A 15,787-nucleotide genomic window follows, 5' to 3' on the forward strand; every position below is an offset into this window, starting at 1 on the left:
GGAGCTGCCACTTTCTCTGTTCCCACGTCCCCTTTCCTCCGTTGGTGACACATTTTCTGGCCTCCGATCAAATGAATCGCATTCCTAGCTTGTGTTGGAACTGCGCTGCCCTCTACACCCCCTCCCTCCCGCTCTCTGCATTTTAACGAAGCTCTTAACACGTGGATATTGTTGAAACTCTCTCTCTCTCTCTCTCTCTCTCCATTTCATCGCTGTTTGTATATGACGAGCCGTATGTAAAATCCCCCCACCCTAACTAATATCGGGACCCTGTGTTAGCCAGATAAGGAACGCTCTGGAGTGCGTGAGCCTTCTGATAGACACACGGCAAGGAAAAAAAAAAGAGGGGGCAAAAGAAAGATAATCTCATAAGACAAGCTTCCTTTTCCCAACCCAGGGTCTGAGCACAGAGCACCAGAAGCTGTCATTAACCCACCCGGGGTACAGACTTACATGCCTCAGCCAAGGTAAGCAACGGGCAGAAGGGGTCTGGAAGTTCAACATCACCCGAAGCAAGATGCGAAATTAATTTGTCTAAGCGGTGCTGTCGTGTAATAGTAGGAAGACGCAAAGTGCTCTAATCGCCCGTGTGCTGTCTCAGACAAGATAGATTTCGATATCTTTGCGTGATTTTCGTTGGAACTGTCAATCAGTTTCAGTGTGTGTATATAATTATCTCCAGACTTCTGCGCGGTTTCTGGCTTAATCTTCTGTGTGCATTTGAGTTTTTTTTGTGTGTGGGATTCAGTCTTTTATATATATATTAAAAATTGCATTTTCTTTTTCTACCGCGTTGAAGTTGGATCTTTGCAGAACTCGGCGTTGCTGCGTTTCGATGCTGGGTTACCTTAATTGAGACGCGCGATTTGAATTCGTTTAAACAAGTGCACTAGCGGGTAAAGGCATGAGCACCGCGTTTAAAAATAACAATTGTTGGTTAAGAGACATTCTCTGGTAATCATGCCGAGTTAATTCTCATTGGATTTTACTCTTCCTATTAATAAAATTACACGCTAAAGTGAGTCTTTGGTAAATTTCACACGCGCTAAACTTTGATCAACGTTAGATTGGCGCAGATGATATTTGTAAATGGCCCGAAGGCTCTGCGATTATCGACACCAGAACAGGGCAGTCCAGATGGTTAGTGTTTGGTAGTTGGATGCATATTTGTGGTTTTGTTGGTTGCATATTGAAGAGGTGGCGATGTTTTGATTACTGCCTATGTCTTCTAATTGCTGGAGTGATCCGATTTAAATGGCTCTCGGAATGGTCTCTCTCTCTCTGTTTCCCCCCCTCAACCATTCCTTTTTCCTCAGTGTAGAAATGCAACCGGGGCTAGATTAACATTTCGTGTGAAAAGAGTGGGCAAACCAGTCACTGGTGTATAGAGTCGAACAGCGACACCTTACGGGAGATGGACGAGAACAAGTGGCCTGGACTCTTCTTTTGCCCGTAACGCCGCTGGCGTCTAGGGCGGCGGTGAAGATCCTCCGTCTCCGGCGGCGTTCGCCGCTTCCTTCTCGGTCAGTCATGCACTTCCTCGGTGGAGAGTCGGGAAGACCGCCGCACTCTGATGTAGGACTCGTCATTGCTGTTTCTGTAACAGTTTTGTTAGCCCTGAGCCTGGAGGACTGGTGGACCACTCTTAGTCTGGCCTTGACCTATTTGGCTTGGTTGACCCTACCAACAGCCGAAGCACAAAGCCCTGGCTTCAGCCTCCCGGTCACTGAGGAACTCAAGCCTCCAAACCCTACAGCAAGGTTGTGGTCCTCTTAGAGGGGCTTGGACTCTCTGTGACATTATCTACGTTGGGAGAGGGAAATTTGGCCCCTCAAGGCTGCTTAGCCGTTCATCATGACTGATCCTTCACCTGTCATACTCCATGTCTCTAGGTTGCCTTCCTATCCAGCGACCTCCTGAACACAGGAATAAGCACAGCCCCTCAGGGCAGACAGTTTACCCCTAAGTGAAGAAATACTTTCCCTATCAGCTCTGAATGGCCTATCCCTTATTCTCCACGGGTAGCTTTGGAGGCCAGTTCATAGGGTATATTTGAAGCAGAGATTGATAGGTTTTTGATTAGTAAGGGCATCGAAGGTTACAGGGAGAAAGCAAGCGAATGGAGCTGAGAGGGATAATAAATCAGCCATGATTGAATGGCAGTGCAGACTCGATGGGCTGAATGGCCTAATTCTCCTCCTTTGTCATATTGTCTTATATTGCCTCAATAGCTGATTCTTGCAAGCTCTCCTCTGTGTGAAACTGCCAATTATTCAAATTCAATAAAGAGTTCAGGAGGGAACGGGGGCACACAGTTATAAAGAAACTGCTGTAGAGTGAAGCAAAAGAGGTGGGAGTAGGCTAGTCGAGCTCTTTCTTTAGGAGGAAGAATTTCTTTAGCCCAAAGATGGTGATTGATAGGTTCTTGATTAGTAAGGGTGTCAAAGGTTATGGTGAGGATGCAGGAGAATGGGGTTGAGAGGAATAATAAATCTGACAGATGAAATGGCAGAGCAGACTCAATGGGCTGAATGGCCTAATTCTGCTTCTATATCTTATTCTGAGATCATGATCCCTGGTCATACAGCATTGGTCAGAGAAACATGCTTCTTGTGTCTAGCCTGTTGAACCTTGTAAATTTCATTAAATGGTGTTAGTAACATCCAGTGGACTTCAACTGCCTGCACCCATGGTTTTAAAATGGGATCCTAAGTTGGGTCCAAGAGTTTTCTTCTTGTCATGTTAACCATCCTTTGTTTGCTTTGCCCACACAACAGCTGATGCTGAATCATAGCATTCTGTGCTTTTTCCAACATGCAATAAAATCAATTTAAAACTAAAAGACCACTTCAAGTTTCCTCTTACATACTTGCTTACTGCTGCAGTTTGCTTGATTTCACTGGGCATTGCGCATTGAGTGACTTAAGGATAAATTGCACATTTTGTTGCTGGTTGAGGGCAATTACTCAAATATTCTAAAGTTAATCATATAGATTGTGAGTGAACAAAATTAACAAGGCTTAAAATGTGGACTTGAGGGAAATGAGCAGGCTGGAACATTCTGAGACAAACTTCAGACCTTGTCATTTGGCTTTTGGCTGCATGTAGTGAAATGTATAATTTTATAAATTGGTTGACATTTTAAACAGATTTTCTAAATTGGATATACACTCCGAGGGAAATGGGATCATTAAAATGAGATCTGAAAATTATATAAATCATAAATGCTTATTATTGCATGATTACGCTGATATGTACCACACACTTAAACTTTCATTCCAACAGTTTCTGACCAATATTGACTGTGTATTTATCTTTACTGTTCTCCAATATCCTATCAGAAAGGTTAAAATGGACATAAGAGCACCTTCACACTGTCCGTCACAAGCGGGACTTCCCGGTGGCAAAATATTTTAATTCCCATTCCCATTCCCGTTCTGCCGTGTCGATCCATGGCCTCCTCTTGAGCTTTGGAAAGGTGTTATATAAATGCAAGTCTTTGTTGTTTCATAAAACAATATTTATTTCAATATCTTTCCCTGCTTCTCATTCAACTTAACCTCTCCTGCGCCAGAATAGGCTCCCCCAAATGTTTGCATTGTAAGGTAAGAAACATATTGTAGAAATGGCTCTTCAGTAATTGGAGTAAAACATATTGGGTAGGAATCCAATTCCCATCCCTGTTCCAACAGGTTGATCTCTTGTGCCAAGATGAGGCCACCCTCAGGGTGGAGGAGTAACACATTATATTCTGTCTGGATACCATCCAACCTGATGGCATGAATATCGATTTCTCCTTCTGGTGAACAAATTCCCCTCCCCTCCTCTATTCCCCACTTTGACTTTTCACTTCTTACCGGCCTATTACTTCCCCCTGTGTCCACTCCTCCTTTCCCTTCTCCTACTGTCCACTCTCCTCGCCTACCAGATTCTTTCTTCTTGAGCCTTTGACCTTTCCCACCCACCTGGTTTCACCTATCACCTTCCAACTAGCCTCTTTCCCCTACCCCCACCTTTATATTCAGACAGCTTCCCCCTTCTCAGTCCTGAAGAAGGATCACACCCCATGACATTAACTGTTTGCTCTTTTCCATTGATGCTACCTGACCTGTTGAGTTCCTCCAGTATTTTGTTGTGTGTTACTTTGAATGCAATGGATGCCTGATTTATTGAGAAAACTGTTTTACGTTGTTTTTACTTGTCAAAGATGGTTACCATGGTTACCATTAAATCCAGCTGGGGGGGGGGGGGGTCAAGAACGACATTTTTTAGCCCAAGAACAGCGGATTTACCACTGGTGAGACAAATTGTGTAGATGTGGTTGTGGTGGTTGTCCATCATGTCCAACAATGACAAGAAACCAATGCGGAAAAGTTCCTAAAGTTGAAAAGCCATTACACTGGGGCAGTTCCACTCTCTTGACTCAGAAGTCCAGGTTCAGTGGTACAAACAAGCGTCACAAACTGGGGTCTTCCTTGTTTGCACTAGGTGACCATGACGTCTTCTGTAATTTTCCCTGCCTTTTGCTCTCCACGGAGCATTGCATTATTTTGTTGTTTCACGGATCTCACTGTAGATCTCATCCGCCCAGCCCGCCGGAGGTGACATCGCATACTAGGACAGGCGTCCTTTCTCTCCAGGGTATGAGGTGTAGAGGTAGTTGAAGGACAACAAGCAAGGAAGAAAATGATAGGAAGACAATGAAAATGGACAACAAGGGGTGACTTGATAAAGTGTATAAGATAATAAGAGGCATGGATGAAGTGGACAGCCAGAGATTTTCTCCTAGGACGGAAATGGTTAATGCGAAGGTGCATGACTTTAAGGTAATTGGAAGAAAGTACAGAGGAGAAGCTAGGAGTAAGTTTGTTACACAGAGAGTGGTGGGTGTGGGGAATTCTCTACCAGGGGTGGTGGTATTAGGGACTTTAGGGACATTTTGAAGACTTTAGATAGGAATACGGATGAAAGAAAAATGTACGCTATGCAGTGGTGAGGCATGAAGGGTTAGATTGCTGTTAGAGTAGGTTAAAAGGTTGCCGCTACATTGTGAACCAAAGGACCTGTACTGTCATGGTCTATATTATATGACATGCTGACGGGTTTAGATAATATAAGGTAGATAATGAGACTGATCTCGACTAACAGATACTGGATGGGCCAAGCAAACAGTTTCTGTGCTGCTAGCCCTGTATTCGTATGACCTCTGTTTCATCCAGCCAAACCACAAATCGAACATGATTCTGTCCCCAATAAGCCTTGTGCAACTTGGAGATCAGCTGTTGCCCATGTCACTGGCGTACATCCCATTGGAAGGCACCACATTCACAACCAGGATATAACTTGGTCCCTGAGGACTGGAATATCATAACAGCATGCTGGGGTTATGTGCTTTGGAACACGGGGGACTGAGGGAGACTTCCTGAGGTGTGTAAAATTATGAGGTTCCTTAACAGAGAAAATAAGATGGATCGTTATTTGCTTAGCAAATGGGGCAGAAACCAAGAGGCGTGAATTTAAAATATTGATGAAAGGATTAGCGAGGTGAGAGGGAAAGTGATTTTCACCCAGGTGGTGGTAAAAGTCTGGAATTCACTGTCTGAGAGGCTGGTTGAGGCAATAAACCTTTAGCACGTTTAAAATGCAATTGGAGGTGTAATTACAGGCTGAGGGATGGAACTAGGCAGCTCGTTTACAATTAGCATGCACACGATGGGCTGAATTGCCTTCTCCACTGCTATGAATGTTCTGTGAGTCTATAATTCCATCTTTGAAGCTAACTGCAAAAGATTTTTTTTAAATTAGCTTTATTTGTCACACATATATTGAAATATCAAAATTTACAGTGAATTTTGCATCAGGAAACAATGCAATCTGTCCAAAGCTTGTACTGGGGGGAGCACAGAAGCATCGCCACATTTCCAGTGCCAACATAGCATGCCCAGAATCCTAACCCTAACCATAGGTCGCTGGAATGTGGGAGGAAACAAGAACACCCCGAGGAACCCCACAGATCACAGGGCGAACGTATAAACTCCTTACAGACTGTGTGGGAATCGAACTCTGATCAGTGATCGCTTGCACGGTAAAGAGATCGTGCTAACTGCTACGCTGCCATGCCGCCACCAGTCTCCCTTCTTTCAAAAACCTCTCATCGTTCTTCGTCTTGCCCATTCCTTGGGCAGCTTGTCACCACCCCAACGTCTCTGCGTGAACCCCCTACCAGCAAGCTTGTCTGTTCGTACGGCAAAGTGTCCTATTGAGAGAGGAAGTCTGCGACTGTCATCTTGGCTCTTTGCATTAAAGTTATCCAACTTGGTGGAAGGACCATAGGGTTTGCTTAGCACTTGTGTTTCAATATTTCATCTATGTTTTTAATAGTAGATTGAAGATAATTGTTAAAAGAATAAGTTATTTCAATCACCAGTGCTTTATTCAAAAACGCACTGACTGGATAAGCGGTGAAGACACATACAAAGGGGAAAACTGCTGTGGAGCGAGCAAAAGACAAGGGACTGGGCTAATTGAGCTCTTTTATTTGGAGAAGGAATTTCTTTAGCCAGAAGCTGGTGACTTCATTGCCTCTGACAACTGTTTCAAGCAGAGCTTGATAGGTTCTTGATTAGTAAAGGCATCAAAGGTTACAGGAAGAAGATAGGAGAATGGGGTTTAGAGGGATAATAAATCAGCCATGATGGACTAGTGGAGCAGACTCAATGTATGGAATGGCCTAATGCTGTGTCCTATGGTCTTATGATCTTTCAAGTACTCACACAATATCAACTGGCTGAATGGCTGATTCCTGTCTGTTTAATATACTGGCATATGTCATGAAATGTGTTGTTTTGCAGCTGCAGTACATTGCAATACAGAATAATAAAAACCATAAATTACAATAGTATGTATTTAAAAAAATAAATTAATTAGGTGGTGCGGAAAAAAAAGAGGGAAAGATGCTGAGCTGGTGTTCAGGGGTTCATTGTCCATTCAGAAGTCTGACGGGCAGAGGCGAGGAGCTGTTTTTAAAATGTTTAAAGTGAGTCTTCAGGCTCCTGTATCTCCTCCTTGATGATAGCATTGAGAAGAGAGCATGTCCTGGGTGATGGAGTCCTTAACAATGGATGCCGCCTTTTTGAGGCATCACCTTTTAAATGTGTTCCAGTTGCTGGGGAGGCTAGTGCCCGTGATGGAACTAGTTTTCTTTTTTTTTCTATTGAATGAACTTTGAGTGGAGTGGGTGGGATATCAAATCCTTGACTGCGAGGAACTGGCAAAGTAATACAGCTGGCTGTCTGTTTCCGATTATCATAAAAATATGCAACATATATATAATTTGATGTCTCCATCACTGTTGCATTTGGGAAAATATTGTGGTTTGCATTTTTTGTCTGGTTCAGTGACACCGAGCACAATAACTAGACTTAAGCTATGAGGTGCTCTTCAGCAAAAAAATAAACAGGGTAACTTAAAGCATTGGATATTAGATAAACGTTTAACTTAAGGCTTTCTATCACCTTTGTTGCCGGCCAGTGGTGTGGTGGCATCAGCACCGGACTGGTCCCAGGTTCAGATCCAGCCGGTTCCTTGCACGCTTTCCATCCGTGCTAGATTGAATGTCGAGCTGGCAACTCGGCCTCGTCAACAAAAACAGACAAAATGCTAAAGAAACGGCAAGGTTTCTGCATGATACGCCGCAAGGCACAGAGAGGAAGAACGCAATCACTGTTGCCAAGTCAAAGCTTAGTCATAAACCCTTTATTGTGACTCTCCACTTAAAGCAAAGGTTCTTAACCTGAGGTCCAGCCCCTCAGAGGCCCGGGGACAGATTCCAGAGTGTCCGAGAACTTGGATGGGGAAAAAAATTACATCTTTGTTTTCACTAACTTCTAACAGAAATTTAGCATTTTCCTTCAATTATGAATGCAGGCAACAAACCATAGTAGCATTAGTAGTACCTATGACTTTGTCACCAATAGAGATCACAAATATTTTCCTATCACATTACAGTTGTTAAAAAAATTTCAAAGTATTGTTTATAGCATGTTCATTGCTAATTTGAAATTATGGGACCTATTTAATGTGTTAATAAAGAAGTACATATTATTATATTACAAATTTAATATTTTCATCACAATATTTGAATATAATTGGTTTATTTGGTAACCCTATGTACTTTACTCAATATATTGAAATATATTATCCCGAGAAGGCTTCACCAGACTACCAAAGGTGTCCATGGCATAAAAATGGTTAAGAAACCCTGACTTAAAGGAATTCCCACACCAATGTATTTTCTTCCTTGTCTAGAAGGGCCATTGAGATACAGTGAGATTGTGAAAGGCATAGCTGAATGCTGGTATTTTCTCTTCCAATAAGTAGACCCATGATAGTGCACAGCCATTTAAATCTGGCCCTATGAGCTGTGAGCTCACCAAATGGAAGTAATTAATTGTTCAATCTGTAGTTATATTCTATTGCTAATGAACACAAGGTGTCAACATCATAATCCTTGAGCTCGTGGGATTCCTCCGAGTGCTCTGGTTTCCTCCCACAGTCCAAAGACGTACCAGTTGGTAGGTTATTTGGTCATTGTAAATTGTCTCATGATTAGGCTAGAGTTAAGTCAGGCAGCACAACTCAAAGGGACAGAAGGGCCTACTCTACGCTGGATCTCAATAAGCAAATAGTCAAGGCAAGGAATGGAGTCAAGGTTCAGTTTTGCCCTAGTCTCAGTGAAAGGAGGACAGACGTGAGGACCCATAGAGTTACAGGATAGATCCCATAAAAGCCACTCCCATTTGCCTGTACAGAAACTTATCCTGGACCCATCATATAAATATTACTGGGAAGAAAGCACGACAGCACCCCTACTTCCTCAGAAGTCTGTGGAAGTTCGGCATGTCATCGAAAACCTTGGCAAGCTTCTACAGATGTGTGCTGCTGGCTGGCTGCTTTACAACCTTGAATGGGAACACCAATGCCGTTGAGCAGAAAATCCTACAAGAGGTAGTGGATTCGGCCTAGTACATCATGGGTAAAACCCTCCCAACAATTGAGTACATCTACATGAAACGTTGCTGTAAAAAAGCCGCATCAATCATCAAAGATCCTCACCACCCAGGCGAAGCTCTTTTCTCGATGCTGCCATCAGGCAGAAAGTACAGGAGCCTCAGGATTCACACCACCAGGTTCAAGAACAGTTACTACCCCTTAATCATCATGCTTATGAACAAAAGGGGATAGCTACAGTCGTTTAAGGACTCATGCTCATTATTTATTGCTATTTATTTATTTCTGCATTTCCACCACTTCTTTACAGTTTATCGTTCCTGATGTTTACAATTTACAGTTACTGTTCTATAGATTTGCTAGGTATGCCCGCAGTAAAACAATCTCAGAGTTGTATATGATGACATATATGTACTCTGATAATAAATTTTACTTTGAACTTTGAAGTGTAGAGAAAGTGGTGAATACAGTTCAGTCCATCGCAGGAAAAGCAGACCCTACCACTGAGCACATCTACAAGCAACACTGCCACAAGAAAGCTGTATCCACCATCAGGGACTCCCCACCATCCCAGTCATGCTCTCTGCTTGCTGCTGCCATCAGGAAGGAGGAACAGGAGCCTTAGGTACCCACACTGCCAGGGTTACGAGCAGCTACTACTCTTCAACCATCAGGCTCCTGAACCAGCATGGATAACTTCACTCACCCCAACACTGAACCAATCACTGAGCACAACCTATAGACTCACTTTCAAGGACTCTACAACTTGTATTATCAGCATTATTTATTTACTTGTTTATTTATTATTTTTGTACTTGTCTTTTTTTTTACACATGGGTTGTTTGCCTGTCTTTGTGTGTGTTGTTTTTCATTAATTCCATTGTATTTCATTGTTCTACTGTGAATGCCTGCAAGGAAATTGATCCCAGAGTTGTATATGGTGATATCTATGTACTTTGATAATGTATTTACTTTGAACTTTGAAACTACGAGGGGTGATTGATAAGTTTGTGACCTAAGGTAGAAGTCAATTTTAGAAAACCTAGCACATTTATTTTTCAACAGAGTCCCCTCCTACATTTACACACTTAGTCCAGCGCTCATGGAGCACACGGATCTTGGATCTCCAGAAAGTGTCCACAGCAGGGGTGATTGATAAGTTCATGACCTAAGGTAGAAGGAGATGGTTTATTAACTTTAAACTTTCTGCATAAAGAGTTGAAATGCATGTGCATTTAACGAGAGCTGTATGACTCATCTCCTTCTACCTTGGGTCACAAACTTATCAATCACCCATCTGTGGACACTTTCTGGAGGTCCAAGATCTGTATGCTCCACGACCGCTGGAGTAAGTGTGTAAATGTAGGAGGGGACTATGCTGAAAAATAAATGTGCTAGGTTTTCTAAAACTGACTCCTTCTACCTTAGGTCATGAACTTATCAATCACCCCTCATAGATAGTGTTAAAGTTCAGATTTGCCATGCTTTCATAGAAAGAAGGAGCCATAGAGTGATTCAGCACAGTTCCCATAATTCTGTCCCATTTGCCTGTATTTAGTCTATATCCTTCTAAATCAGGGGTTCCAACCTTTTTTATACCAAGGACCAATACCAGTAAGCAAGGGGTCCTTGGGCCCTAAGTTGAGAATCCCTGCTCCAAACCCTTCCAATCCATGTTCCTGTCTAAATGTTATTAACGTACCTGGCTCAGCAGCCTCCTCTTCCAGCTTTTTCATATACGAGTGATAAAGTTGCCCCTCAGATTCCTACTAAATCTCTCCTTCTCACTTTAAACCTACTGCACGTCCTGTAGTTTTAAATCCCCAAGCCTGGGAAAGAGACGACACACTTTCACTCTATCTGTTCCTGACTGGTTTTCACCATATGTATGTTCTTACGTTGAATGTATATACACCACTGTAAATGTCACACTGCAGGTTTCATGCCGTTTTTTCTGCTCATTAATGTTTTTTTTTGGTCATTATATCAAGTTCCACTGAGAATGTCTTCAAGAGCATTAATCTTTAAGGAAAGAATTTTATTGGGGAACAGGTTAACAAATAGAACATCATTTCTAGCACTGAAATTTTTCTGGGCTCCACCTCACTCCCTGGATTCAAAGCTGAAAGTAAATTCATAATCAAAATATTTCCCGTGTATGGTACCATTTACTATCTTGAAATTCATTTTCTTGCAGGAAATAAGAAACACAGATAGAATTTTACAAGAAACTATACATAAGCAAAGAGAGACAAACACCAAAGGAAGTCAAGCTGTGTAAATAGAATCACCGAGAATGGGAGATGTAAATAGGTCTTGAAAGTGAGTCTGTAGGTTGTAGAATCAGTTCAGAGTTGTGGTGAGTGAAGTTATCCACAAAGGGTCACGTTGCAGGATAATACACTGGCAGTACTGGGAGGAGATAGATGGACATAATAAATGTCCATCTATTATTCCTCCTTAATAATAGGTGGACATTCCAACAAAGGAGGAACAAGAAAATAATAAACATTCATATAATGCATACTTTCTTACGACACCAAGTGTTCTTTCCACCTTTGTGAAAGGCACTGAGCTTATGTTAGTCATTCTTTTCAAATCATTCCTTTTCAAGGAGCTTTCTTTCTCTTTTGTGTCACTTCAATAGCTGAAATAAAGGCCAGCCCCAGATTAAGAACACCTGATATACAGACATACAAACAAACTCCAACGATATTATTAAATCCAAATCCAAAATGATTAGATTTAATATTATTAAATACAGAACTCCAAAGCAAACACTTATTTTGTTCCTACGAACAGCTGAACTACACTCCATACCCACTTTATTAGGTACATCTGCTTGTTAATGCAAGTATCTAATCAGCCGATCATGCAGCAGTAACTCGATGCATAAAAGCATGTCGACATGGTCAAGAGGTTCAGGTGTTCAGACCAAACATCAGAACGGAGGAGAAATGTAGATCAAGTGGAATGATTGTTGGTGCCAAACCAGGTGGTTTGAGAATCTCAGAAACTGCTGATCTTCTGGGATTTTCACACACAACAGTCTCTACAGTTGACAGAGAATGGTGCAAGAAATGAAAATTATCCCGTGTCCGGTAGTTCTGTGGGCGAAAGTGCCTTGTTAATGAGAGAGATCCAGGGAGAATGCTCAGACTGGTTCAAGCTGACAGGAAGACAACAGTACCTCAAATAACCACACATTACAATAGTGGTGCGCAAAAGCACGTCTCTGAACTCACAACACTTAGAATTTTGAAGTGGATGGGCTACAGCAGCTGAAGACCATGGACATACACTCAGTGGCCGCTTTATTAGATACAGGAGGTACCTAAAAATGTAGCCACTGAGTATAATTTCCTCTCTCTCTCTGCACTTTTAGTAGTTGTTCTTTCTTATCAGTCTGATGTGCTTTTGATGCATTGTGCATACTGAGTGGCATTTGTGTGTCTTTCCACTTATGGCCAAAATCAACTCATGGCGCCTGTAAAAACGGAACCTGTTTGTTACCTGGGGATGGCTATAACTGAAAATTGAACCCCTTGCAAGCTTCAGATAGACTCTACAATTTAAAACGCACCATCTTCATAAATATTTCCAGAGACTGACTGAACTTGAATAACCCACAATCCCTTTGATCTCCTCCAATCCCACAACCCTGCAAGATCTCTGTGCTCCTCCAGCTTTGGCTCCTGATCATCCCCAGATTTAATGATGCCTCTCACGTTCGAACAGCCACCATCCTTCCCTGTGAAACTGTTGTTAAATCCCTCTTCATTTTCACTTCTTCTTAAAATCTCCTTCAGCCCTGTCTATCGGCGCCATGGTGGTGTAGTGATTAGCGTGATGCTATTACACCCCCCCGAGTTCAATTCCGCTGTCATCTGTGAGCAGTTTGTACGTTCTCCCCATGAACTACACGGGTTTCCTCCAGGCACTCTGGTTCCCTGCCACAGTCCAAGGGCGTACCAGTTAGTCAATAAATTAGTTATTGTATACTGTCCTGTGTCTAGGCTAGTGTTAAGTAGGTGAGTAACTGGGCTATGTGACTCATAGGACCAGAATGGCCTGTTCCTCTGAACTGCCTTAAATAAATAATATCTCCTTACATGTCTTAGTATTTATCTTTGAGGACACTTATGAAGTACTTCAAATCAATTTTGTTAGATTTAAAGTGCTGTATAAAAATATTGTTATAATTCTCTATTTGGGGCAGCACAAGAGTGTAGCAGTGTAATGCTTTACAAAGCCAGAGACCCAGGTTCAATTCCCGCCACTGCCTGAAAGGGGCTTGCATTGTGTGGTTTTTCTGGTTCCCTGCCACACCCCAAAGGCGTACGGATTAGTAGGTTAATAGGTCACTTGGCTGTAATTGTGCGGCACGGGTCTCTTTGAGCTGGAAGGGCCTGTTACCGTGCTGTATCCCTAACTTAAATAAATAAAATAAAATTCGCTTTCAAAGGAAATTACTCTTATAGAGACATAAACAAGTGCTGCACAGTCTGTGCTTGTCTAAAGCCCGCCCGCCCTCCCTCAAATTTTGAAAGTAGTTTAAAAAAACCTCACAGTACTTTTGCAAGTTATTCTCAGGTGAGATATGAATTATTTAAAACTCAGCTTTGAAAATCCTTCAGGCTGGTGACTGCATCAGAAGAATCCTTGCAAAGCTCAAATAAGATGGAATTGCTTTTTCAATTAGATAAATTGTAGATATTCTGGCTGTTTCAGATTTTTGGGCATTAGCTCGGATACGGTCTGGAACTAATTCAATGTATAACTCTGGAAGACCAATAATCTGTCTGAGACCTTTACCCCAATAATTGCTTAAATTAAGTTATGATTACAAAATCAACATGAGCCAAGTCCCTTTCATCTGCCACCTCCTGTGTTCATTGGCTCACTCTAGCTCCTCTCCAGCTATGCCAGATTTCTCTCTTTAACAGATTATTTTTCCTTGTCTCATGGACAGTGAAACGTACCGTGAAATGCATCAACGACCAACACAGTCCGAATACGTGTTGGGGGCAGCCCATGCATATCGGCGTGTTTGCAGCACCAACGTAGCACGTTCTCAACTTACTAACCCTAACCCATAAGTCTTTGGGCTGCGGGAGGAAACCGGAGCAGATGGAGGAAACCAAGCCAGTGTCACAGGGAGAATGTACAAACACCTTACAGACAGGGGCGGGAATCGAACTCCGATCACTGGCGCTGTAGAGTGTTATGCTACCCACTTATTTCACTTGTTTTCCAGGATTTCCTTGCATTTGTTTTTCATTTCCATATCTCTTAAACCTCCAGCATCAGTGTGGAGCCCGGTGCATCTCCAGTTTTCATCTCTGTACCATTGGCAGCCAATGCTTTGTATTCCCTCTGCTTAACCTTCCAATGAGCTCAGCCGCATGCTCGTCCTCCTTTCAAGCACTCACTAGGGTGCACCTCCTTAACTAGGCTTCAGCTGCCTGCTGTAGTATTTTCCCGAAGGTATTGGTCCACTAACTGGAGCAGCGCAGTAGTGTGGCAGCTAGCGTCCAATTCTGTCACGTTCTCCCTGTGGCTGCGCTGTTTGCCTCCAGGTGCTCCAATTCCCTTCCACATCCCAAAGACGTACGAGCTGGGGTTAGTGAGTTGTGGGCATGCTATGTTGGTGCTGAAAGCCTGGTAACATTTGCAGGCTGCCCCCAGAACATATTTGGACTGTGTTGGCCATTGATGCAAATTATGCATTTCCTGTATGTTTCGATAAACAGTACATGTGACAAATAAAACAAATCTTTTTTTTAATCCTCCTAAAGTCCTGTTTGGGCTTGTGCAAAATCTAAGCTGGCACTAGTGTGTGGTAAGGAGGAACTACCCTGTATTCAGTGAGCCTTCTTCTCTGTGGCATTATTTCACAGAATTTTAACCTCAATATCCCTGTGTGATATTTATTCCTCTATCAACATCATCACGGCTGGGTAGTGTAGTGGTTAGCACGCTGTGCAGTACCAGCGACCCGGGATCAATTCCCGCTGCTGTCTATAAAGAGTTTGTATGTTCTCCCCGTTACCACATGGGTTTCCTCCGGTTCCATCCCACTGTCCAAAGACGTACCGGTTGGTAGGTTAATTGGTCATCGTAATTGTCCCATGATTAGGCTAGGGTTAAATCAGGGGTTGCTTGAAGTGTCAGAAGGACCTATTCTGCACTGTATCTCAATAAAATAAAAAATGTTAAAAAAGCTGATAATAGGATGGGTTATTTATGTCTGGAACATAAAAGTAAAGGTGGGCTGCTGAGGCTTTATAAGATGCTTAATCAGACAACACTCGGAAGATAGTGAGGAATTTTGGCCCCCGTATCTAAGATGTGCTAGCCCCTAGAGGGGATCCACAGGAGGCTTACCAGAATGATTCAGGGAATGAAAGGCTTAACATACAATATAAGGTGTATTTTTGGCTTCAGGTCCATACTTAAAGGAGTTAGAATGAGGGGAGATCTCATCAAAACCAACCAAGTATTTAAAGGCCTGGATAGTGTGGACATGCTGAGGGTATATCTATTAGCAGCAGATTCTGGGATACGAAGGCTCAGAATAAAGAGATGTCCTCTTAGAACTGAGATAAAGAGAAATTTTGTCACTTAGAGGGTGGTGAATCTATGGAATTTGTTTCCTATTCATTGTGTGTATTTAAAGCAGAGATTGATCAGTTCTTAAATTGTAAAGAGGGGTAAAGATTACAGAAAAAAAGTGGGAGAATGAGGTAGAAGAATAAATTGAGCTGGGAATTAATGG

At 42.5% G+C, this 15,787-nt stretch overlaps 1 protein-coding gene across 1 annotated transcript in view; it reads left to right on the plus strand.

Moving 5' to 3' along the window:
- Positions 1-211: 211 nt before the first annotated feature.
- Positions 212-15,787, plus strand: part of LOC132382577 (repulsive guidance molecule A-like) — a 58,351-nt gene continuing 42,775 nt past the window's right edge. Inside the window, exon 1 of the mRNA XM_059952918.1 lies at positions 212-467. Coding sequence (XP_059808901.1) covers positions 454-467 — 14 coding nt within the window. The 5' untranslated portion in view covers positions 212-453. The remainder of the gene's footprint in view (positions 468-15,787) is intronic.

This window comes from Hypanus sabinus, chromosome 28, assembly GCF_030144855.1.
Source record: "Hypanus sabinus isolate sHypSab1 chromosome 28, sHypSab1.hap1, whole genome shotgun sequence".
NCBI lineage: Eukaryota > Metazoa > Chordata > Chondrichthyes > Myliobatiformes > Dasyatidae > Hypanus > Hypanus sabinus.